Source organism: Melanostigma gelatinosum (assembly GCF_949748355.1).
Source record: "Melanostigma gelatinosum genome assembly, chromosome: 6".
NCBI classification, from domain to species: Eukaryota; Metazoa; Chordata; class Actinopteri; order Perciformes; family Zoarcidae; genus Melanostigma; species Melanostigma gelatinosum.
The window spans coordinates 18,557,951-18,583,511 of NC_136639.1; the positions used below are offsets into that span (position 1 = coordinate 18,557,951).

The 25,561-nt window shown below is 42.4% G+C and overlaps 1 protein-coding gene across 1 annotated transcript in view; it reads right to left on the reverse strand.

Moving 5' to 3' along the window:
* Positions 1-880: 880 nt before the first annotated feature.
* stpg2 (sperm-tail PG-rich repeat containing 2) overlaps positions 881-25,561 on the reverse strand; it is a gene marked incomplete at both ends in the record, with an annotated part of 52,999 nt that continues 28,318 nt past the window's right edge. Inside the window, 4 exon segments of the mRNA XM_079270786.1 lie at positions 881-997; positions 1,000-1,082; positions 10,199-10,262; positions 10,265-10,360. Coding sequence (XP_079126912.1) covers positions 881-997; positions 1,000-1,082; positions 10,199-10,262; positions 10,265-10,360 — 360 coding nt within the window.

Genomic DNA, 25,561 nt, shown 5'->3' on the forward strand with positions numbered 1-25,561 from the left:
CTTTGTCAGATTGGATCTTTTGATTTCTGCTTGAAAACAAAGAGACATCAAGAGAAACATGCTTTCAAAAGACCTCCGGCAACATTCACACTAATAGCTGTTTAATTGTTATTGATTAGCAAAGTGGTTCATGCAGAAGGAACTGATCCACAAAAACAGCTGAATCAGTGTGTCAAACTTGTCATCACTGCAAAGAATGAGGGAACCATCAGCTGTGGATGCAGGGTCCAGTGTAGGTATTTCACTTTGGGACACTGAATAAAGAGCAGCCATCTTCCTCCAAACTGCTGCCTGAAACAATAAAAAAAAGAAGTGAATCAGTCAGCTGTTTGCTCCGATAAATACAACAACAAAAACACGTCAGAAGTAATTAGCTACTCTGGTTTGTAAATTAACTGTGAAATTAAATGTGAGTGAAATTTATAAGACTTGAAACACGGAAGACTATCAGCAGAAGAACAGTTGTAGGGATCGACCGTGTGTTGTTATTTGACAGCAAATGTTGGGCTTAGACACACACACGGCAAAACAAAGCTTTCAACAGTGGCGGGGAATAGAAATGCTGAAAAGAGAAAGACACTCAAACAAGCCATGAAGTGCTTTCATGATTATTGTCATTAAAACGCTTTTCTTTTACATGTTTGTACACATTGCTGTTGCAAAATCAAGCTATATCTACACTTCTGTTCATGTACGGTAATTAACAAGCTTAGTGAAGTTACAATTCATTGCCTATTGTATATTCAACAGAAATGGATAGAGGCATAAATATTCATGACAAATAAGCTTTCAGCAGAATATGAATTCAAATGTGATGACCTTAAGATTGACCTTTTACCCCACTCACCTTTCCCCTCTAAACTCTGACCCACAAAGAGCGCTAAGAAGTGCTGGTGGCGATGAAGGTGTTGGGCGCGACAGAGTTGACGGTCTTGTGGGCCGTTAAAGGGCCAGGGGCCACACGGGGGGGCAGCAGTGACCCAGAGGGGCTGTTACTGTAAGCGTCACATTGAAGGCGCCCTTCAGTACTGTGTTCATGATGCCTGGACTCAGCTGCAGACACACAAACAGATGAGGAGGGGCTGACGAAGAAGGTACAATAAAACAGTACTAGATGTGAAAAGATCCAGACAACAGGATATTTTACACTATAGAAATATGTATGAAGAGGGACATGCTTTAAAGGTGTAAACACAAGCTTGTTGTTGTTGAACAGGCAACAAAAACTTAAAAAATATAGAAAGAAACAAACGAAAATGAATGGATGGTGGCCATTATTATGAAATGTGGAATGGCAGGCGGTTGTCCTTTTACTTTAAAACAGGAGTAATCAGCAGCTCTTGGCATTTCCCACAAATCACCCTGTTTTTTTACTGCATTTAACCATCTAATGAAACTTCCCACGAGCTGAGTTTGAACCCATTTACTGGAGCCAACAGCCTCGTATGAAACAGCTTTACAATATCGTCCCAGAAATGGACAAGTCACCAAAACACACAACTTTTTGAAGAATGGAGCCTCACGATAGATCAGGCAGGCCTGGAAGTCACATGTTCCTTACGCAACAGCCTCTTCCTGTGTTAGCATTATTATATAGCATTATATGAGCTTTATTTAGTGGGATGCATTTTGACGGGTTCTATGCGTTTTGTACGTCGGGCTGCTGGTGGTTACACAGAATAGTTCCAAAGCGTCACATGAGCAGAGCCACTAAAATGAGTATTTTTGCAAAAAATTGTTCAACCTTTGACGTGAGTGTCCTGACTGAACTGAGGAGTCATCTTTGACTTTACGTGTCCCAAAGTGGAGTGTGAAGCACGTTATTTTCTACTAAGATATATTGCCAGTGATTTTTTTTGACTTTTTTCTTTGTCCTCTTTGTCTGGTCCTTGTTCGACTTTTGAAAAGGTCACTGGACTGTAAACATAAAACAACTACTTATTGATTGCATTACAAGCTTCATTTCAAACAACTCACACAGCCAAACAAATTACCCAAAGTGCAACACTCGTCTTTCTGCTAGAAAAGTGGTCATTGAAGGCAGGGTTGGTAATCTGCTTCAAAAACATGTTTGCTATATTTCGTGGCGTTCTCGTTACATTCTGACAGCAATCAATGAATGAAAAGCTCTGACAGAAAAAAAGACGGAAAAAAATCCTGTTATCTGTGGCTGTCGACATGCGCTTCAAGCTCTGACCTTAAAATCACCTCGCCAAACACAAACAAAAGAAACTCTCTCTCTCTCTCTCTCTCTCTCTCGCTCTCTCTCTCTCTCACACACACACACACACAGTATGCAAACCCACTTAATTTGCTACCCCCCCCCCCCCCCCTCACACACACAGGTACTACCTGAAGAATCTACCTCTTCTATGTTACAAAGACTCTTTTTCTCTCTCCCTCTCTCCCCCCCAACCTCCCAGCGCACATACACGCATCAGTATGCCAGAGGTACCACAGGAGGATTTAGGCGAATTGGCAGGGCGGCTCAGATCTCAGTATTGATCCTAATGGGAAAAGGGTTGCGGGTTCAACTCCAGGTCACCCTCAGGGTTGCCCAGGAGGTCGGTAAGATGTGGAAGAGCTCTTGGAAGTGACGACACCACCGGCATAGCAATAACAAGGGAGATTATGGGATGTTTCACTAGGTCACAGAGGGGAGAAGGAAAGGGGGGGGGGGGATCTGTGCGGGGAGTTGGCGATGATGTTATTTGGTATGTATGTAGACGTGTTCAAGCGTGCACATAAGCACAGAGGAGAGAGTGCTGGATGCAAAGTCTTTCACACAACACACATACAGTACATGACACAACAACACGTTTTGCACGTTCACCACACATAAGGAGAAGCCTTTGTTTTGCTACACATACATAATTCAATAGACAGAAACAGAGAGTGCTCATATCTGAATCCTCAACAACGAAATAGGTCGTTCGTCAGAGCCGCAACAATGATGATTTGTAAGAGTGCTGTCTGATCGGCCACCTCTATGGGTAAGGATTGCTTTAATAAAGGCCACTAAGACTCCTTGGTGGGGAGAACACCAGTCATTTTAAGAGTAGTAGTTTAATCGTGTTGTTTTCTGGGTGGCGAGAGAATGATCAAAACAGCTTTTTAGAGGAGGAATATGGAGTTATGCACAGTAGAAAATGTGTAAATAGTACTTTCCTTAAACTTCAAAATGAAGCTTCAACTGATATCAACCATACACCAACATTTATTCATTTACTCCTTTATTGCTATCACTTCAATACTTTTATATATATAAATATATTATAAACACACACACACATACTGTACAGTCATGCAAACTCCTGCGTTAAGTTAGGCTTTCCAACTCTCCAAACTCACACAAAAAAGGTGGCAAACACACACAGAAAGTGTGTGCAGTGTGGGTGTGTTGAATATAAATACAGCCATGCAGAGATATTTTTGCATTTCAAATTATAAGGGATGTTACCTCGCTGCCATGATGAGGTGCTATCAGGTGGCAGTGCTTCCCACTTAGAAGAAATAAAAGTGGAACTATAAAAACTCTCACAGGAAAGAAGCACATGTAGAGTCATAAAGTGCAGCGCCTGAGGAAGGTTTGATGAAATGTCAGCCTGGGTAAGGACACCATCTGTTCTAACTCATAATGAATATCACATTAACTTGAGCTTCTTGTTTTGGCTCTGGATGTTCTTTGCACTCTGCAGGCTTATAGATCAGCAAATATCACAGCATTTAATTCATATTTGCTTCTGCTTGACGTCTACTGCCGTGTCTTTTTATACTCCTCTGTTCCATCCACACTCTGTTAAATTAAGCCCAACCAATAAGAGCCGACATGTGCTGTGCACGAGAAAGGTAATCGAGCCTCCAGAAGTAGGTGCCTCATGCGGTACATTTAATGGAAACACTAAATGAGCCCTCACTGTGACCTGATGCTGCTCAAGATAGCTATATGACATTGCACGCACATGTTCGGGTGGATCCATATGCGAACACGCTGATGCTGAAATAGCTGCTAAGCCATTCCGCGGCCGTCTGTTTCAGATTGCAGGTCCTCAGAACACATTTACAGCTGTTGAATTTAACGACCCTCTTCAGCAGCTCGGTGCTTCTCTTCTTCTACCCTTTGCCACCTCACTGTCTCACGTCTCTCTGACTCATCGCGACCATTGCCACTCCCTCTGCCCGCTTGTCTTCAACACTATACCTCTCTCCCTCTCTGCATCACTTCACACCATCTTTATCTCCGTATGGCCTCTATGGTGTCGTATAGATTCACACTCACGCGGCTAATTAAAGAAACGAGAGCTTAGACATGCGCCACACTGAAGAATAGGAGAACTGAACTTCCTCAAGCTAAATTGAGCCACGACACGTCCAACAATGAAACACATATGTATGAACTCCAAACCAACATCTGGGCTCAAGTCAGAGCCAGAACAACTAAACAACAACTAAAAGCAAAATCATTCATTGTACTCGGGGTGTCAGGTGTCACCTGCTATTTAGTTAAAACGCTTGTAAGTAAACACTCGTTGAAACATAAACATACAACCATATTTAAATGTTGCACGACTAATATGGGGTGATGTGATGTAAATGTAACAGAGTTAATGATTCCACTTGCCATCACTGGCCATTGGATGCTAGAATTTCTATATTATTTAAGTTATTGCTGATCCTTCTCATTTTCATGTTATTTCCTTGTTTAAATATCATTTACAACGTATCATTAGTTCCCCATGGAGACAAGTGGGTTGTGTGTAACAGCGCCCTCTGCTGGCTGCTTGCAGACGCTAGTGGTGCGCCCAGCTTTCATGAACGAGTCTGAAGCTGTTTTCATGGTAGGTTGACCTGTGACATGCTCCGTTGTGAAACATCTCATTCGATGTCTGATGTATGTATGTATATATATATATATATATATAGAGAGATATATATATATATATATATCTCTCTATATATATATATATATATATATATAGATATATATAGAGATGTCTAGAAGTCCCTTTTTTTCGTATAATTGTTTTAATTTATAATTTCTAGAGCAAATGGTTTTAACGGATTTAGCATTCAGCATGAGTAACATGCTAACCACAGTTAGCTTAAGTATTTGTCCCTTTTGATTTCACAGTGTTCCGGAGCTTGTGACCACAACGTTGTCTATGAGAGTCACTGAAGCTGTTCTGTCTGTTACCAGCTATATTCTGTCCGATGAATAAACGTCTGGTTGGAGCCATCAAAAGATATCGTGTCCTGAATTAAACACAACGCAACGGAGAGTACGCAACTGCTACATAAACACGAGTTGATGTTTAAAAAAAAAGACAGAAATTGTCACAAATCACATTAGAACGTGCATAGTTTGTGTGAAGGGAATGTGTCTTCCACCGTTTCTACCCATCAAGTTCGGTTGAACTCTTCATGGAGGGCACCAACACAGCTGTTTAATGTCTTAAGTGACTCTGCAGGTAACTTTTTGAAAGTTTGAAAGAATTAGCCTGACGATGTCATCAGCTTGAGGCTTAAACGGTCTAACAGAAGGCGCGTGTTGCAAACTGTGTGGAGCTTGAAAGTGATGGGTACTTGTCAGGCTGGGAAGTTCTAATTAGGACACTACCAAGTTGCCTCATGGGAAAAGTAGGACCCGGGGTTTTTGGGGCATGTCTCATACTAGGGTCTAAAAGTCAGGACATGGATGAATGCTGCTTTGATTCTCACAGGTTTTTGCATTCTTCTAAAAAGCTGTGCCTCACAAGCCCCTCGATGTTATGAAAGTGAAATTTGGAAAGACATTTCTGCTGCTATTTGTAGTTAAATAACTTGTATTAGCTCTACTTGGATGTGTAGTGGGTTTGCTGGATATGTACCTCCTTCCAACTATTATATACAGTCCTCCTGTACACATAATTCCAGGGCCTTAAATATTGGTCTGCAATTAAGTTCTACAGCAGGAAGCATTGTTATAAGCTCAATTCCATAAACTAACCCATTTTGGCACTTTGTGCCAATTATCTCCCAACATTACCTCTACACCCTGCTTTGACTGAAGTGGCAGCAGACAAACACTTGAAAAGCCAAAATGCAGAGTTTTGATTTTACTTTAAATTGAATGCCCTGGTAGATTATGTTTTCAGGAAAGGAGAGGAGTGGAGGATTGTATGAGATACTTCAACGGTTTTACTAGCTGCTGTCAGTGGAAAAGCCACAGTTTCCCCTGAAGAGAGTACAAATGGAGCTGAGAGACCGAGTGAGAGGCAGAGAGGGACGCGTAAAGCAGATAAAGAGCAGAAAAGCACAGCGTATGGTGATGAAAGACGTCATGATAGAGGTTTTAAAAATATATGTGGGAAAAATATGCACTGAGGCTTATTACTTACGAAGTGATACATGCTGCCACACTCACACACTGGGACATGCTTTTTAAAGTTAAGATTATTTTAAACCTACCAAGCTTAAGCATGTACCTAAAATAATGACTATGGTACTCACACTGATTATATTGCACAGGATTGCTATTCTTGTGGTCAGAAAGAAGCACAATTTCAATTTATCATGTTTCTGTACCAAAACTGAAATGGGTCACAATCATAAGCAGTTCCATATGCACGGAAATGACAAAGAAAAGAAACAATTCAGAAGAGCTGGAGGGAGGGAGAGAGGGAGCTCTGAAGAAAAGAGGAGTGAACTTCATAAGAGTGAGGTGAATTGCAGGTGAGCTGTGGCTCTTTACTGAAACCTGATGAACTGGAATAGAGGATGGGGATCAGGCTCAGCAATAAAATGGCACCAGCATTGGCTGCTTTTCTTCATGCATCAAAATCACTGGCTTATTAATCAGCTGCATGGCTACCAGCTGACTGGTACCGTCCAATCATATTCAAGCAATTAAATGCAGCAAGAACACAAAGTGTTCCTGTCACAAAAAGGACATCCATCAAAAACTGTTTGCCTTGCTAATTTATAATGCAATTTCCATAGAAAATGTGGGAAATGGATGAAAGAGACAGACAGCATATTCTGAAGAGAGAACTGGAAATAGCTAAACTTGATAAGTGTAGTTGAACCTCCAGTGAGCTGTTGCTCTGTACTCAAACCTGATGAGGTGGAATGGAGCAGAGTGTAAGTTCAGGCAGCACCAATGTCGCGCTTCATTCATTGGCTGTTTGGCTACCATCTGACTGATGTAATGTCCAATCACATTCAAGCAGGTATACAGTGTGACAATTAGAACCTTTGTCATTTGTCACGATTACTGTGCTTCACTGTAGCATTTTTCCCAACACATGATCACAAATCCTGTCATGAAAATGTAACATTGTTTAAATAATCTAGGTTAGAATGAAGGGCAGTAAAACTATCAGAACACAATCAAGATTGGTTGTAGAGCCCAAACCATATTCATGATCAGCCAAATAATTATATTGTGTGTACCCGGCTATAGGTACTGTAATCCAAACAGTTGCTTAACAGTGTTTGCTTAATAACCATAATGAATGTGGGAGAATGAGAGGAGAGGGACATGGAGACGGAAACAGGCAGAGAGACAGAGACAGTGAACTGCAGAGGGATGAGAGAGGGGAAAGTAGAGGGGATGAATCCACACAGACAGCGGACAGATAGGGAGACAGGCAGACAGGCAGAAGAGAAGAAAGAGCCCCTGTGATAACATTACACCCATGGACATGAACATGATGATGAACTCTGTGGCGCGGTTTAAATCAAACTCAGTGGTTTTGTCTTTGATGTTCAACACTCAAAGTCAGCAGGGACTGGAAGCAACGTTAGCTCTTTCAATCATTCCACAAACACACACACACACACACACACACACACACTCCTGCAGCTGTAACCCAAAGCTGCAATTCCTATTAAAACACACAGAAATGGAGCAGGAAGAGATTAGGTTCTGGTTAGGTTGCATTACAGCTGTATGTTATGCCTCTACCATGAAGTGCATTTGTTTCTGTCAGCAGTCTAAGGTGGCTGTATGAAACAACATTACACTTAATAAAAGATGCACTCACTTTTCCCACTTTAATTTAACCAGGCAGGTCAATTCAGTGCATTCTCCCACAAAGTGAAAAGCTGCCTAAAGCAGGAAACTGCATCATGCAGCCTCGTGTTGCATCAGTGGAGATTGGTCGAAACCACACAAACTTATTGAAGTTTGGATTTTTCTTACAAAGCAATCAATTTCTTCCGCTCAGCTCAAGGTCAGAGAGAAATGTGATAGATTCTCTGAGGATCAAAACACGAGATAATGTCAGCCATATGTCTGTGGCCTCTCCTGCATATGCCAGACACACAAACAGGGTCTGTGTACGCACACTCACCTTTCATAAGACTCTCACTCTTAGTCGTACAGCAAATTAAAACCCAAGGACGCACACATCCATACCTACTGAGGTCAGTGCACTTTCACTGAACGTGGGCTGCTCAAGGACTCATGTAGATCGGGAGTGAGTTGGGAGGTAATGCAAGAAAGCAGAGGTTTGAGCATCACAGGGTTTTTTTTCACCACGGCTACTCATTCACGTTTTTTAAGTGTTACATTGTGGGTTGAGGTAGGTGAAATACTTTTGGTCCGAGCTAAAGCCTCAAACTGTTTGCACATTCTGCCCTCGGCAATGCTAATAGGTCTACAGCAAAGCGGCAGATAATGTAGAATTGCTGGTATTTGAATCAGCCATGGCATTGAGACTGGGAAGAATTATTTTACTCAAGGTGAAAAAATGTTCATTAAATTGTTAGTTCGTTAAATTATGTAAAAAGCGAGCCTGATGTTTTGCTCCTTGTCATACATATTGGACAACAAAAGTCACAGCAGCGTGGGTGCATTGTAGAGTATGAATCAGGACTGAGTTGACAGGGTTTGCCAGCTTTGATGCAGTAACTGAAATTGTCTGAACTATGATCAAAGCTCAGTCTACCAGAATACTAAACCAGCACCTGTCCAGCACCAAGATGTGGTAAACTGTAGAGATCGACTCAAAAACTCTGCAGAGATTCGAAATTATTTTTGTCTTTTTGGAAAAGGTGTCCATGTTATGGATATAGATTGAGACAAACACACAAGCAGGTGTACAGAGATCCATGTACACACACACATTTGCACACATGCTGATATGATATCAAACAAGCAAAGAGGCACAAACTATTTTTCTTTTTTAACACCACACACACACACACACACACACCTATACTCACGGTGCTGCAACTAAAAACAAACCCCATACAAAGCCATTTTCATTCAAATAACTAAACAACTAAAATGAAGAAACTAAGCCCCAGGGGTTTATCCTTTACAAAACAGTGTTACCATAAACCTTTTTATGAAACTTCTACTGCCCAACTTTTCAAATTATAGAAACAAATTTTACAATCGATTTTGAAATGTTTCATGGAACCCAAGGCTACGGATTGTATTCTGTCTGTTAAAAATGATGATGAGGAATATAAGAAAAATGATCCATCTCTGGTCCTACACAGTTTTACAGTAAGAATGCAGCAGGTGCTTGTCTGACCTAAAAGGTAACTGCAGGTTCATGACTGCAAAAAACATATAATTAAGGGACACATACTAAAAACAAAATGCACATTCATTCTGCAGGGTCTCTCACTCTACCTGGGTGTTTCAAAACTGTTGAACAGTTAAATGCTCTTACTCTATGAGAAATGTGATCACAGGGGACCCGGCATGACGAGGAATATAATGTCCCATATGCTGTTGGCCTATTCATGAATGCAAATTCAATAATGAGCAAAACAATTGTATGTGTGTGTTGCGACGCACATATCAACGCGTGTGTCTCAGTATGTGCGCATGATTGTCCATATGCTTGTGTCTACACATCTGCTTCAGTGTGTGAGTGAAGAAGAAACACTATTGCAAACAGTCCAAATCTATTTATATGCAAATTGCATTTTGGTTAAAAGGTTTGGGGTGCCTCATGGGTTGAGTCCCTTGGTGAAATGGGGCTAGTCATAAATTATCCAAGTAAGTCATGAATCTATCAATTTTGGAACAACATTTTTCAATGGATGTGTAATTGAGGTAAATATTAGATTAGAAACCTGCAGAGATGGAGCTAATTTGGACTGTATTATGGTGGAAGGGTGAACTGTACAGCTTTCAAACAGAGAGATGGATCAGTTTCTCTTCGTGTGATGCTGTTCCGTATGTGTTTGTGTGTGTTACCTGGTACAGTGGGGTCACATTGCAGGAAGAAATTATCCCGCGGCGCAGCAGAGAGGAAGCAGCTCTCTGCTTAGCTGCTTCATTTTGAGGTTCTAAGTAAGAGCGGCCATTAGCCTTCTCAAATGTCTGACTCACGTTGTAACTGTTGGGTGGAGGGGTATCCTGCAGAGAGGAGAGGAGAGGAGATAAGAGGAGAGGAGATAAGAGGAGAGTAGAGGAGAGGAGAGGAGACAGAGCGTTTAAGTTTACACTGCTATCTACTACTCAAGATGTTGTACCAATCCTTGCATTAAATGTTGAATAATGCAAATTTGAACCTGCTGGTGGCGCAATTTTAAAAAGTCAGGAGATTACCAGAGTCATTACGATCGATTCTCTGGATTCTCTCTCCACTCAATAGATGTCGAGACATTTCAGTATGAAACTAAAATGTTAAACTCATGCTTAAAAGTCAGGGGAACACTAAAATCAGTAGACTAAAAACAGACACACTTTACACATCATTTCTCATCACATCAAAAAAACTGAATAATAATAATAATAATAACTTTAATTTATATAGCGCCTTTCAGGGGACCCAAGGCCGCTTTACAAGAGTAACAGTTAGACAAAAACAGTTTAGACAAACAGTCAGAAAAACAGAACAAGTAAACTAGGGGCCGAAAGCCTTGGCGAACAGATGGGACTTGAAGGAAAGGGTGGAGTCCAGGATGACACCCAGGTTGCGGACTTCAGGAGATGGGGAGATGGAGCAGCCGTCAACCTCGAGGATGAAGTCACCCACCTTCCGGAGCAGCGCCTTGGGTGCCACAACCATGAGCTCTGTCTTCTTGGTGTTGAGTTTGAGAAGATTTGATGACATCCAGGTTTTTATTTCATGCAGACAGTTGACAAGGGACTGAGGGGGGAACTGGGAGGATCGAGTGGTACTGAGATAGATTTGAGTGTCATCAGCATAGCAGTGGAAGTTCAGTCCATGATGGCGGATGATCTTGCCGAGGGGGAGCATGTAGATGGTGAAGAGGAGGGGGCCAAGCACAGAGCCTTGGGGCACGCCATGATTGACTGGGGCTAGGGGGGAAATAGAGCCGTTGATGGAAACAAAATGTTCCCTGTTATGGAGGTAGGATGAAAACCAGGAGAGGGCGGTGCCAGTGACCCCTAGAAGGTCAGATAGGCGGTTGAGGAGGATGGTATGGGAGACAGTGTCAAATGCTGCAGAGAGGTCCAGGAGGATGAGGATGCTGAGGCGGCCAGAGTCAGCAGCAATGAGGAGATCGTTGATGATCTTAATGAGGGCGGTCTCCGTGCTGTGTTGGAGTCTGAAGCCGGATTGGAGGGGCTCATAGAGCTCATGGTTGGACATGTGGAGATGGAGTTGGCCGGCGACTACTCTTTCCAGAGTCTTACTGAGGAAGGGGAGGTTGGAGATCGGCCGGTGGTTGTTGAGGTCATCAATGTCCAGGCCAGGCTTTTTGAGGATGGGGGTGACTGAGGCAGTTTTGAAGCTGGTAGGGACAATACCAGATGCCAAAGAAGCGTTGATGATGTCCACCATGTAGGGGCAGAGGGTGGGTAAGCAGTCCTTGACCAGGGCTGTAGGCATGGGGTCCAGGGAGCAGGTGGACGTCCTGGCCGAGCTGACCAACTTGGCCAGTTGGGGAGCATCCACAGGGGAGAAGGAGGAGAGGTCACAAAGGGAGAGGTGCGGCGCTGAGGGGGCGTTGCCAGGTGGCTGAAGTGCGGGTGGAGGGGGAGGGGCTGGTGTCAGGAGCTGCTGGTGGATGGAGTCGACTTTCGCCTGGAAGAAGTCGAGGAATTTGGAGCAGAGATCGGGAGCACCAGAGGGATGGGGGGCGTCAATGGGGCGGAGTAGGCGGTTGATGGTGGAGAACAATGATCGAGGGTTGCTTTGCTGGGCACCGATCAAACGAGAGTAGTATACAGTTTTGGCCTGAGAGAGAGCTTCCTTGTAGGTTTCCACATGGTCACGAAAGGCCAGGAGGTGGACCGTGAGGCCAGTTTTTTTAGAAAGCCTCTCCAGCTGGCGACCAGAGGCCTTCATGCTGCGGAGTTCGGAAGTGAACCAGGGGGCAGGGCGGGTGAAGGAAACAGTCCGGGTTTTGATGGGGGCGAGAGAGTTGAGACTGAGGGATAAGGCAGCGTTGTAGTGGGCTACCAGGCCGTCCACGGTGGAGTCGGAGGGAGCCGAGGCCATGTGGGTAGCTATCAGGTTGGATAGGGCTGGTGCACTCACAGTCTTGATGTTCCTAAACATGATGGTGCGTTTAGGATGCTGCCTGGGCAGGGAGACAGGATGCGATTGAAGGCAACAAAAGGTTGTGTCACAGTGTCACCTGACACCATCTGTCTCGGAAATGTCTGACAATGTAACACATATGCACACACACACACGCACGCACGCACTTTATTCAATTACACAACTGACAGGTCCAGAGTATAACGGACACACACTAATTATAAATAACAAATGACCCATTCACCCATCTGTTATCAAAACACACTGTCAGACGGGCTACAATATCACGCATGTGCACACACTCATGCATGAATATCAGCGTGGGCAAGGACATACAGAACAAGTCACCTCATTTACATGCAAATGAAGACAAACACACACATACACACACTGATATCTCCTCCATAACCCGAATAAGAGGTTGTCTCAAAAGCTGTCATTGTGCTGCTTCTCCACAGAGGGAGAAACAATGATAGAACATATCACAGGTAATTTCAGATAAATAGCCCCCATAACAACGCCATTACATTCTTAGTTGTTAATGAACTGCTGATAATTAACAGCCAATTCACGGAGGCACTCAATCGGATGTGAACATGTCACGGATCTGAAAAGGAAAGTGGGTGAATCATGTCACCTGGTTAGAAACTTGCTTCCCCACTGCTGCAGAGGAATCTCAGTTACTGGGGATTTGTCTTGTCCGTGGGTCTTTGAATAATTGATGGCGAAAGGCTGAATATAGCTGCACGATCCATTTATCCTAAACATAGCAGAGCTGTCATTTACCTCAAACTGTCATTTCCCGACCGCTGTTTTTGCCGTCTCCTGGTAGCTGCCATCTTTAATCATTGCTAACCCCGGCCATTTAGCTTTTCATTATAGACACAGTGGGAGGAAAGCGGAGGCAAGCACAACATGTGCACGGCACAACGACCTCACACATGCACACACACACACACACACACACACATTGTACAGGCATGCACATTAAGACACAAACTAATTCCTTGATGTTGAAAGCAACTGTGGAAAATAATAATTAATTGAATGATGGTGAAAAAAAGGGTTGTTACTGTTACTGTTCCTCATGGTGGATTTTATACACACACACACACACAGAGAGAGAGAGAGAGAGAGAGAGACACACACACACACACACAGGCACCTGTAGGCACACATCTGTCACATATCTCTCTAACAGTGCAGAGCAATCATCCTCCAACCTCTGCAACATAATGTGCCCACACACACCTGTCGAGGGACCCTATGGTCCATAATTAAACCTTAACATGGGGCCAACCAGTGTTCTCAGTCGCAGTCGTCGCATATTGACAGCAGTCTGGTTGACTTTAATGACACACCCTTTACATTTAGACAGTTCAATGCTTATCTTGCTACACAGCGACGCACACAAACACACCTTTTCTTAACGATTCCGTCACATTGCCCTTGACAGTCTGAAAAATACCTGAGTGCATATAGTGTACTGTAGATGCCAGATACACATTTGTGGCAGGCAGCCAGTGACGCAGAATCACTGAAATTGAATATTGATGTCAGGCTAGCACCAAGACAGATTGTCAGACCTGACAGTATTTCTAAGTTTTTTTTAAGTTTTAATAAGTAGAGCAAGAAAAAAATGTAAAACTTTATATTTTTGATGCATGCTAGATGTTCTAGTCAATCCAAGATATAACTACCAATCAAGCACACTGTGAAAGGAAATCATTAAATCCTGAAGTCACGATAACAAACTAAGAGTTAAACACCAAATGAATTCCTGAATGTGCTGCCTCAGATACGATGCTGTAAAGAGGCACACTGTGCTTAAACAGTGTTGAGTTCAGCCAAAAATACAAATCACATGTCGAAGCATGTTAAAACAGGAACATAAATCATTCTAATGAATCCGAGGCTATACATGAATATACTGCACAACTTCAGTTGTTCCTATCAAAAAACAAACAGATCAAATTAAACGTCGTGATATATTTACCAGCCGGGAATGAGGCGCTGCTATTTTGTCAACGCGATGGCTTCACAACCGTGCAAGATGAAATCCCGAAACTTTACAGGTCGGACGTACGAATGTACAAATGGACAACCCGAGAACATAGTGCCTCTGGCCACAGCTGTTGCCGGTGTGGAGGCATAAAAAAACTTCAAGTCACAAAACAGTGCAGCTGCACAATCCCCCAAAGTCATTACAGTAGGCTTCCCTGAGCAGTCGGCAGCTAAATTTCTCCTTCGATAGTTTATTCATGAAAAGTGTACACAACTCTCAGCCCTTACCTTGGCCAAGCACAATGAATTTGCAGGAAGGACTTTTGCCAATTGCTTTGCTTTTTGTTTTTCAAATGTTCTATCCGTAATATTTAGTTTCTTGTGTGAGTGTTTCTTGACTGCTGGAGAGCAGCCTCTGCATTACTGGTGAATTCTTTCAGATTATTTATGTACTTGTCATTTTTCAAAGGTGATAAGTATCGTCAGATACTGCTGTGCTGTGTCTTTTACTACTAATCCCGACGAAACGTGTGTAATGCATTTGGAAAGTCCTAAGAGAGACAAATGCAACAAATCTCATAGGGATGAGAGCTGTGGTGTCCATATCTATTACAAAATGTTTTTTCAAATCTAATTTTCAGCTTGATATTTATATTAGTTATCCAATATTCTGCAATTTCTAATTTTCCAAACAAACACCAATAAACGTACTGTTTTTACAGTAGGAACCGCTAATAGTGAGAGATCGCGTAAATGCATCAAATAGCATGGGAGAGAATCATTCCCATACAAATGCTGTTCAGTCAAGTAGTCTGCTTAAAGTGGAAATTGTTTCGAACTATGGTAATTCTGTTTTATAACTTTACCCCATGATACTTCACGATGCCTCGCGGCAACTCGTCTGCTTCCGACTGGTGCTACGTGGCCATTGAAAGCATGACACGAAAGGAAGTCATTTTCTCTCAATGAAAAGCGTCGTCTCCTCGAAGCTTATGGCAGCAGAGAAACTTTTCCTCAGGCTGCCTTGTGTAGTCTAACGGTCATGGCTGCCGGGGATGGAGACAGAGAAGGAATGTGCACAGGGAAAGCACCTGGGAGGAAGTCGCCCTTTGAAACAGCTAAAGCTGCATTTCAAACAGATCTACTATATTAGGAAACATTCAATAAAAAGCAAAGCAGCCCTTCTCATTAGGCCTACTTTGCTGTCTCCATCACTAGCAGCCATGGCTGACAAATGTAAATTAGTTATAATAATCATCGGCTCATAGTGATCAATTTGACCCAGAGGGTTCCCACTGTAACACTAAATAATGAGCCGTATCTGTAACTGATTTACGACCATTCATGTGCATTCTGCTCTCGCCTTCTTTTACAATCAAGTAAAAAGATTATTTCTGCAAGAATCAACAACAGATCGTACTGTAGCATCCGATACAAAATGCAAAGCATAAGCCCAGTTAAATGGCCCGCCTCATAACAGTTTAAAACAAAACCAAATGCAAACGCAAAGTCAGGTGTTACTCGTTGTCTTCCTATAGAATGTCTTCCACGCCAAGTTCTCTCACACTAATGGCCACTCAAGTACACCTGACAACCGCCATACTAATGATTTGGCTGAGTATGTACAGTGACAGCTTTGACCAATGGCCAGGCATAAAACATGAAAGAGAGAGAGAGAGAGAGAGAGAGAGAGAGAGAGAGAGAGAGGGTGTGTGTGTGTGTGTGTGTGTGTGTGTGTGTTTGCACATTACCACCACATCCCATTCTTCATCTTCTCATTACTCTTAAAACATTTCATTCTTCCACAGAGAGCAGAATGCTATTTTCAGACTGTATTTCCATATTTCAGATCAGTGTACTCCAGATGATATATATTCGATGATATATAATTGTACTGTGTGTGACACCTTGCTATGTTCTGTTCACATGATGACACCCATGACTTTTTCTGGTTGAAAATATATTTTGTAGTTTCGTGTTGTGTTGGGAAATAACTAATAGTCCGAGGCTCACTTTTGAGTCATGTTGGGAAATAATTCGTACTTGATGCTCCGAGGCTGTGAGAAAGTTCTGCACATTTATTTTTGAAATTATAGTCCAACTTTGTTGCATTTCCACTTTGAAAAGTTGAGACAAAAGTGTAAAGGTCGTTCATGCTTTAAAAGCTGCACATCCTTAAAGGTGATATGTACCAGACTGGGAGTATTACTCCACTATATCTTTACATGGCAAATAGTTCTTTGCTGCTATATTGATGTTCTTAATATCGAATTTAGCACCTTTAAACTGGCCATTGCACCAACTGCATTTTGTCCTCGGTCTTCCAGGCATACTCGGCAGATAATGAACACGTTGGATATCAGTCTAATAAATAATAATGGTCACTTACGATCTGCCTCTGAACTCCACAGTGTCACACGAGGTTCATCTGTTCATATTAATCGTGAAACGTATTTGCAGGAAAGGGGTGTGACATATTAAAAAGTGTGCACAGATACTGCACAATGCAAAAAACTCCAAAACGCGTGGTCACAGCTTGGTATCCCATGTAACTGAACAAATGTTGGGATCTCTGTTAGAGCCCTATCAACACCATTATCACTCAAGATGTGACAATAATATGTCCATACACTTAACCAGACAATGATTACAAAACAAATGACAAGCATGGCACATAGAAAGAAATGCTGTATGTCACTAGATTTTCTTAATTAAGCCTTTTTCATGTTTGTGTGTTTCTTCATCTTATGTAACAAAATGGATTGCTATTATTTAAATGAAAAGTGAACCCAGCATTTGTTTGCTTGTTTCCCTCCCAAAGTAGGCTATGTCGTTCTGTGTCATAAGCACAGCTGGTGTCTCATCATAGAGCTTGATAACCATCTGTCTGATTTTAGTAGTGGAGGTGTCATACGGCTTTAATGAGGTTTTAGACAGGTCTGCAATACAGATGGAATGAGCGAAACCATATGGGTCCCATTTGCTTCCTATTCACACTTTATAGGCAGCAGTTATTCTAGCAATTTGCTGACAGCTACAGTTTTCTTCTGTGTTTAGTATATTTGTATATCTTGCTTTCTCCTTCATTGTATACCCTTGCGTTATACGCTCGTCTTCTCTTTTGCCGTGCTTGCTCCCTATAGTCTTTCTCCCTCCATTACCTTTTACTGCTCTACTGCTTTATCTTTTTTTGCACCTCACTCTTCTTCTAATGGTTCAAAAACTCCATCCTCCCTCATGTCTATCAAATCAAATGCATCTTTGCAGTCTCACTTTTTTGTTTACGTAAACAGCTAATCTGACTTTGAGAGGAAGGATTGGATTCCGGTTTGGATCCGAACCACGGTGAATATAAACCCAGATGCTTTTCAGCCTTCTGAAACTGTCTTCCTGTGACTGATTTATATACTGTAGTAATCAGTAAGTTTGTCCGTGGAGTGAGGCCAGTTTAGTCATGTATAAACACTGACACCCACAGCTGGGTTCTCTCCTGAACCACTAGCCATCCAGCAGAGGTCCAGAAGGGCCTGGTTGAGTGACCGGCCGGCCCAGGCCTCCTTACATCTTATTCCGGCAGCCTGCCTGGCTGACTGTGTGCTTGGCTCCTATAACCATCACCTGCTACTAAGCAGCTGTCCAAAACCAAACACACACAAAACACACAGCTGCTGCATAAAATGGGTACGTGCCCACACCTGGATATGGGTGCACAAACGCTCACAATGCACTACACACACAGCTGCCGGCCACAGCTGGTGTCCATACCTTGGACCGAGAAATGGACACGTAGGCGGGCACATGCAAACAGCGGACACACAGCCGCTTACACCATGCGCCTACTTCATCCACGTGAGGAGTGCGGTGAAGAGAAAAGGAGTGAGAGCGGAGAGAGACTGATTCATTCACACGGAGAAACAAAATACACATATGGAGCACAATGAGAAGAAAACTGCAGGAGATTTAAATACAGCATGTAAGATGTATAATAGGATGAGGAGAGAAAATAGATGAATTTAAAAATAAAATCATGAAACTGAGAAAATTGGCAGCAGAAGTAAAAGTCAAGCCTCACAATAAGCATGGACAATATCAGATTAAAGGACCATGCCTGGCATTATTTCACTTCCTCTAATCCAATCTAAAAGGGGAAAATAAGTTTTTAATTTGTTTAAATACTGATCTCTATTCTGGGCAGTGTCACAGGTCCGGAGGCATCTGCTGACGATTCCATTATTCTCAGATAAATAAATGCAAATGCCCCTGAAGATTTTCAAAAGCAGGTCGATACAAATTGAATTTGACGGACGGAGCACGTGGCTGATTCTGACACCAGACAGGAAAAGGTGCATCCGAAAGGCTTCTTTATCAAAATGATATACTGTAGAAGTCCTGTATGACAGCAGTATACCTGCTACTCTGTTATCTTAAGCATGGCACTGGATTTAAGACGGGGAGGAAGACAGACAGCAGATGAAAGACGACATTATCTCCTTTGTGTATGTGCCATCTTTTTCCAAGACAGAAAGGGAAAAAAAATAGAAATCTGTTCAGCTTACAATATACCGGTACACAGTTTGTGCTGACCCAGATTTTCTTCTTGCAACACTGTTTCCAGAAACAGGAAAGCAGTTGGTGGTTGTTTGCTCAAATAAAACATGTTTCTTCTTTGGAAACAGTAGTTTTATTTAATCATATGCAAAGCCAATTTTCTAACTATTTTCAATTCTGCAGTGTTTACGTTGCATACAATAGGATGGACTCCGCAAAGGCTTGCTCTGGAGTTGTGCGAATGTGCGAGAAATCATGTCGCTTTTATCCGCCTTCACTTGTAAAATGTCTTTTATTTTGAGTCAGGCTTTTTGAGGAAGGGCTGTTTTTCAGTTCACTTGTTTTATAACAGCAAGACAGCAGGGCGGTAACAATAACCAGGACTTCACAGCAAGAGAGGAATCGAAGGAAAGAGGGAAAAAGAATTTCACAGAGCGTACGTGATCTTTTCCTCCAAGCAATAACTTAGAGAGCATCCACACATCATAAAATCTGAAAGTGCCACACAGACAAGTTCTCCATCTGTGCCCTGTCACACATTTTAAGACTCACTTGTTCATGCATGCATCCTCATTTTCCACTTTTATTCCAGTATTACTTTCACATATCTTTTACTTCACCGCTCATCGCCTTCCCCATGGTGTCACTGTAAATCAAGACAGACTTCAAACATTGTGCTCGTGTCATGATGAGATGTCAACATAATATTTCTATTTTACATGAATCACTTAATAGAAATCTATTCCACTCAAGCCAGGAAATTAAGCTTACCACAATTTAATTAGTGGGCAGGTGAGGTCAGAAGTGCATGAGCATTCTCTCCCAGCTCCCATAATCCATATTTTCTTTGGTTTACCTGCCAATAATGAAACCTTGCAACAATATTTGACATTGAACATCAAAGCATGTTAACATGAACCATTCTTGGTGACTCCCTAACCTTTTCTGTGGAAACACCGACGGGCAAAACTTTCTATTTGTACACACGAAATATAAAACTCTCATGAGAAGACTGCCATGAAATTAACTGAGCACATATCATTCATAAACAAATGTAGTTTTGGGGCATTTGCTGAAATAACGGAGCCGTCGTTGTTCTTGCGAGGACAGTCTCCAAATTGCTTTATAATTTGTTGAGAATATTTATGCTCCTAGGGGGATAATCTGCTTTGACTGTAATGACTCCATGACCTTTCCTGAGCACCACCATCAGCACAAAGATTAGTTAGGAGTAGAAAAATAATTTGTTTGTTATTTGTTGTGTGTAATTCTGTAATATGAGTGGACCTGCAGATTCAGACACTTCTATTTACTGTAAAGGGAAAATTCATTCTGAGACACCGACTGGAGACACATCGTGCAGAACACGCAAAACAAAGTTGTGCTTAAATGAATTAAATGTATTCTATGTATGTTGCATCTTGTTCATCTTGATCGGTTTTAATTCGGTGGACCTTTCTGACTCTTTTTCAAGTCTAAAAACTGGACACATGGAGCAAAAGACCTGGGTTGAGACAGCATTGACATGCAGGGACAGCACTTCTTGGTTCAAGTGTTTAACATCAAGAGCATTTTGTTCGATTGCCTCCACCCTCTCTGCTTCAGAAGTTGCGCAGGAGACGGGCTTATGATGTTGATGATGTCAGTGTCACAATGGGCCCCGTAAGTCGCTGGAGGCTTACTGTGTGTTCAGAACGTGAAGTGAATTTTAGAGGCTGCAGTGGAAAGATGCAAATAGACGCAAACTAGCCCCGGGGCTTAATGAATCTACTTCATCAACGTACAGAGACAATTGACACCAAAGGAGAGACTGAAAGTAAATAGCAAAAAGAACTGCGGTTCTCACAGCTTACAGCTAGCATACAGTTAGCACATTGGCAGTTTGGGGCTAATAAACACTGCAGCGCTTCAGTGGTCAAATTCATGTGACTGACACAACACACACTTTTAAGCCGTGTTCAAACAGACACCAGAATTGTAGCCACCTCATACATTTCAATGAAGCCGCTGCTCTGTCGAAAACAAAACAAAAAAAACTCAAAGCAATGTTATCCAGCAAAGCTCTGTGTTGAGCAATCGCGTACGCACAAGCGCACATTCACCTCGCAATCATTGCAATGGAGGATAAAAGGATTGTTGCCATGATAATTCTCCAGAAGTGTAAGACCTTCCTCTTTGTATTATAGACAGCTGTGCAATGTTGCGGCTTCTGATAATCCTTCAAACCCGTGAAACTATCGCCGAGTTTCCATCAAGCCGTTCCTGGTCATTTTAGTCCGGGGACTACTTCTCTGGGAACTAAAAGCTTCCTTCAGCTCATTGTCATCTGCGCTTCCAAAGACCTGTGAAGATTAGGCAAATGAGTCCGCTGACTTATGAAAAAGCGACATGACACGGGACGAGGGCTGCTGGTGGTCGCAGGGTGAACACAATCTGCAGCCTGCAAGTTCAGTCGGCCCGCCCGTTTCATCTAAAAGATAAAAACCAAAATCCTAGGTTTTTGGCTCACTGCGACGACATATTTACTGCTGCCTTGTATTGCAGAGGAGGGAAGTGGAACTAAGAGCTTATGTCTCCACCATAAATGATCCATTGAGTGTTTATTGGTTATCTGTTTGTGCTTTAGAATGTAACCGCCGTGAAACAATCAGAGAACAAAATCACTTTCTTTTAGCTTCCTCGCCCAATCTCGTCTTTTTTTAAATGAATTACAAAGTGACACGAAAGCCTAACTTTACTTTTAATGTTATAAAATAAAAAGAAATGCTCTCAACTCGTCCTAAAATGGTCCTTAATCGACACTAGAGTACTTGGGTCAACTCTTTTTTTTCACACCACTACTCTGCTCCTCCACTCTGCTCTTCAAATCTTTCTGTCCATCACATTCAAGACTGTTCAGGAAAATATTAAGCAGAGCATAAAGTGCTGTTATCAGAAGCCTCGGGTTGGAGGTGTCAAAAGTCTCTTCTCATTCGGTCACTTAATTGTGCTTGTGGAACTACAATAAATGAGTATGCATTCATAAGCGCATGCATATATGTATACTGTATTTACACTCTGGGTACAGTTGCATAAACATATGTGCATCTATAAGTGCTTGAGTGAGTCTCTCTCCCAGTATGTGCCCTGTATGTGGCCGCGCTCTAATTCTCACGGGGACTCATGTCATCATCATTACCCTGACAGCTGACAGTGAAATCCATATCAAATCCAAAACTCCATTTTCCTGTTTTTGTTCCTTTCTTTCATCACCCGACTCCCTTGTCTCCAATAAATGGAGGCTGCACCGTGACATGCCATTAGCTGTCCGTGGATATATCATAAAAATGCAATGAAACACAGAGACAAAAAGTCAATAAGTGACAAACTCAGGGCCGCTGTGTATTTTACGATTCCAGATACTTCAGGAATATCTTGCTCGTGGCATTACCTTCCGTGCAACTGTCACCGTCTTTGTCTGACTCACGCGGCTTTTATTTATTCATGCCACAGACAACAATGCATCATTTCTTCTCATCGTTTCCATCTTTCTTTGTCTACAGGGTCAAACTTTCTTTACCCCAATCTGTCCCTCTTTCTCACTCATTCCTTCATCCCTCTAACCTCACCCCTCCTTTCATTCTCAGTATAATGTAACCTCCTGGATTTATGTCATTTGGTTCATTCTGCAGAGCAGGAGGGGGTGATGCTGTGCTTCAGTTTGATAAATGTATGTTGACCAAACACTCTAATTATCTCAACCAGAGTAAATAGGATAGATAATTACACATCATACACAGAGGCTCTCTCTCTCTCATCCTCTTTGTCTTTCCTTCATTACCTCCCACTGCTTCTTCCATTCAGTTTCATCTCTCCTCTTCTTTCTCCGTCTTTCTCCAGCCCATTGTGTGTGGTATCTTTTTCTGAGAGCAATGTGATGTTTTTCCACTTGTAATTGACATTAATGAGGTTTCCCTTGACTGCGTCAGGCCTTGTGAATGATGTCTGTCTGCGTCGCTGGACCAGAAATCCAATGGAGTATCGCTACTGAATATGATTTGCTGTTGTATGTGGCTTGTAGTAAACTAGCATAATAAAAAAGTGGGAAGGAAACACAGCAGTCCAGTCTCCACATATAGCTCACATAAAGTAGTTCCTACCGAGGTTATATTTTTGAGGAGAGGCACATGTACCACATGGAGCCTATAGTCCCTATAGAGCTACCTCGCATACAGCAACACCTGCCTCAGACACATAATGTAGCAATCACAGCTATTGTTAGCTGTACTAACAATAGCTGTGCTCTGTATAGTAAACGCATATGTACAATGAGTAACGATAAAAAATAAATTAAAAAATCACCTTTGTTGCCATGGCATTGGAAGTCAGTGTATTATCTCCAACAGCGACAGTGAGAGTTGCCAAGTGAAGGATGTGTGAAGTGCCTCCTTACTCTATTTGTTTTTCGTTATTATTTTCACACCCCTGGCGTATTGTGAATCCTGCCGACAGTCACTGTCAGTGATACGTGTAATGAAAGCCATGAATTAATATTGTGTGTCTGATTCCATCAAGGCGGTGACACGCTGACGAAGGAGAATTATGGAGTGTTGTTCATTGTCAGCATAACAGATATTAGTGCAGATAAACTGAAATTTGTTTGACTGGCAGAGACATTATTGCTTGGTTACATCAATTTAAAATAACTTGCATGGAGCCAACAGATTTGCTGGAACAAGAACTTAATATTGTCAGATATTTGGCTGTTGAATGAAACTGAAAAGGGATGATTATTTACTGATGTTGCTGAGAGTTATATGAGGTATTTGAAAAGATTAAACTAATATAAAACCTTGCAAAAGCTGAGAGGGTTTGAAGACACTTTTAGTTGAGCAATTCACATAAACTAGGAAGTAAAACCTGTCACTCTATTATTTTACCTTTTGATACTAAACGTATTGAGGCTATTGTTGTAGAAACCTGGTGTCTTTGCTTCTATGGATTTATAAACATTTAAAAAAGTTGAATTTTTAAATATCCTGTAACATTCTGTTGTACAATTTATTTTCATGTTCAACTGGAGGATCCTGTGTACCAAATGATCCAAGATTAACTGAGAGTTGATGGATTACAGTGCAAATTAAACCCGCTGCCCACAATTAACTAATAGTGCACTTATAAGTGAAAGTGCACTTCTCATTAAAGCTATTGCCAACACCTCGTTATTGAACCAACCCCCTTATTGACAATCCCTCACTCTCACCGAGCACAACAATGACAGTCCATCAAGACTATTAATCTCAACATCAAAATGTTGACATGCATTAGTAAGAATTGACTGACAGACGGACAAAACGCCACGTCAAACCTCCCCCTATCACTTGAAGACTAACAGGCAGAGCACAGCGCCCTGGGATTTGTGATGCGACTGACTGGCCTGCACTAGCACACGGGCAGAACTCCTCCTCAACCCCTGCACCCAGACGGACAAAGCCAAGGACAGCTGAGGAAAGTAAAACCTGCAAAACACCTCCACAACAACCAAGCCTACAACTTCAAAACAGATTTGCTCCATTGTCGCAGGATCCTAAATCTCCATCTGATGACCTGGATAAGCAGCTATCTCCTCAAAGCAGGGTAAGAACTGAGAGTAAATGTGAGAAAGGGTCGCAGGCAAAGCTAGTGACTGGGCCTGAGACTCTGATTGTTGGTGACTATGCTGTAAAAGATGTCAGAAAACTGTGCAGCAAGAACACCAAAATACTCTGCTTTCCGAAATATATGGTCTCTGACATGAGAGACAAATTCCTGAACATCGTGGCTGACTATCCCACAGCGAAAAACATCATCGTGCATACAGGAAGCTGTGATATTGTGAAACAACAGTCTGAAGTTCTGAAGCGAGACTTTATTGATCTGTTAAACACAGTCCGCTCTGTCAAGGCTGAGGTGTTCATCAGTGGCCCTCTTCCACCAGTCAGAGGAGGAGATGAAGGATTCAGCAGGCTGTTTGCACTGAACAGATGGCTGTCAACTGCATGGGCTGACCATTCAGTACATTTTATCAACAATTTCTACCTTTTCTGGGAGCGTAGACATCTTTTTACAGCGCATGGAGTTTGCCTGAACAAGTCAGGGGTGAAACTGTTTACCTCGAACCTGTTTTTCTCCCTGCGTCACCCGTCTGTCCCTACTGCCAAGGACAAGACACAAGAGGAGTCTAAACAAGAGATAACCACACAGCATCGCCATGGAGACCTTACGGGAAGGATGCCCCCGCCTAACGACAGTCAAAAGGAGGAGTCTCCAACCTCATCATCAGGGACCGCCTCCGATCTCCCACTTTCCCCACCCTTCCTAGATGAGGAGTCTTTACCTCCCTCCCCAGCACCTACTTCCACCCCCCAAATTCCATCCAGGTCCCTTTCCTCTCTCACGCTCTCCCCATCCTCCCCCCACCTGGAGTTCACTGACCACATGAAAGAGCTGGTCACTGCTGGAACCAAACACACTCCTCTCCCCACTCCTCGACGGTTCCACAACCATCCTCTGTCTCCCCTACCTGATGGAGG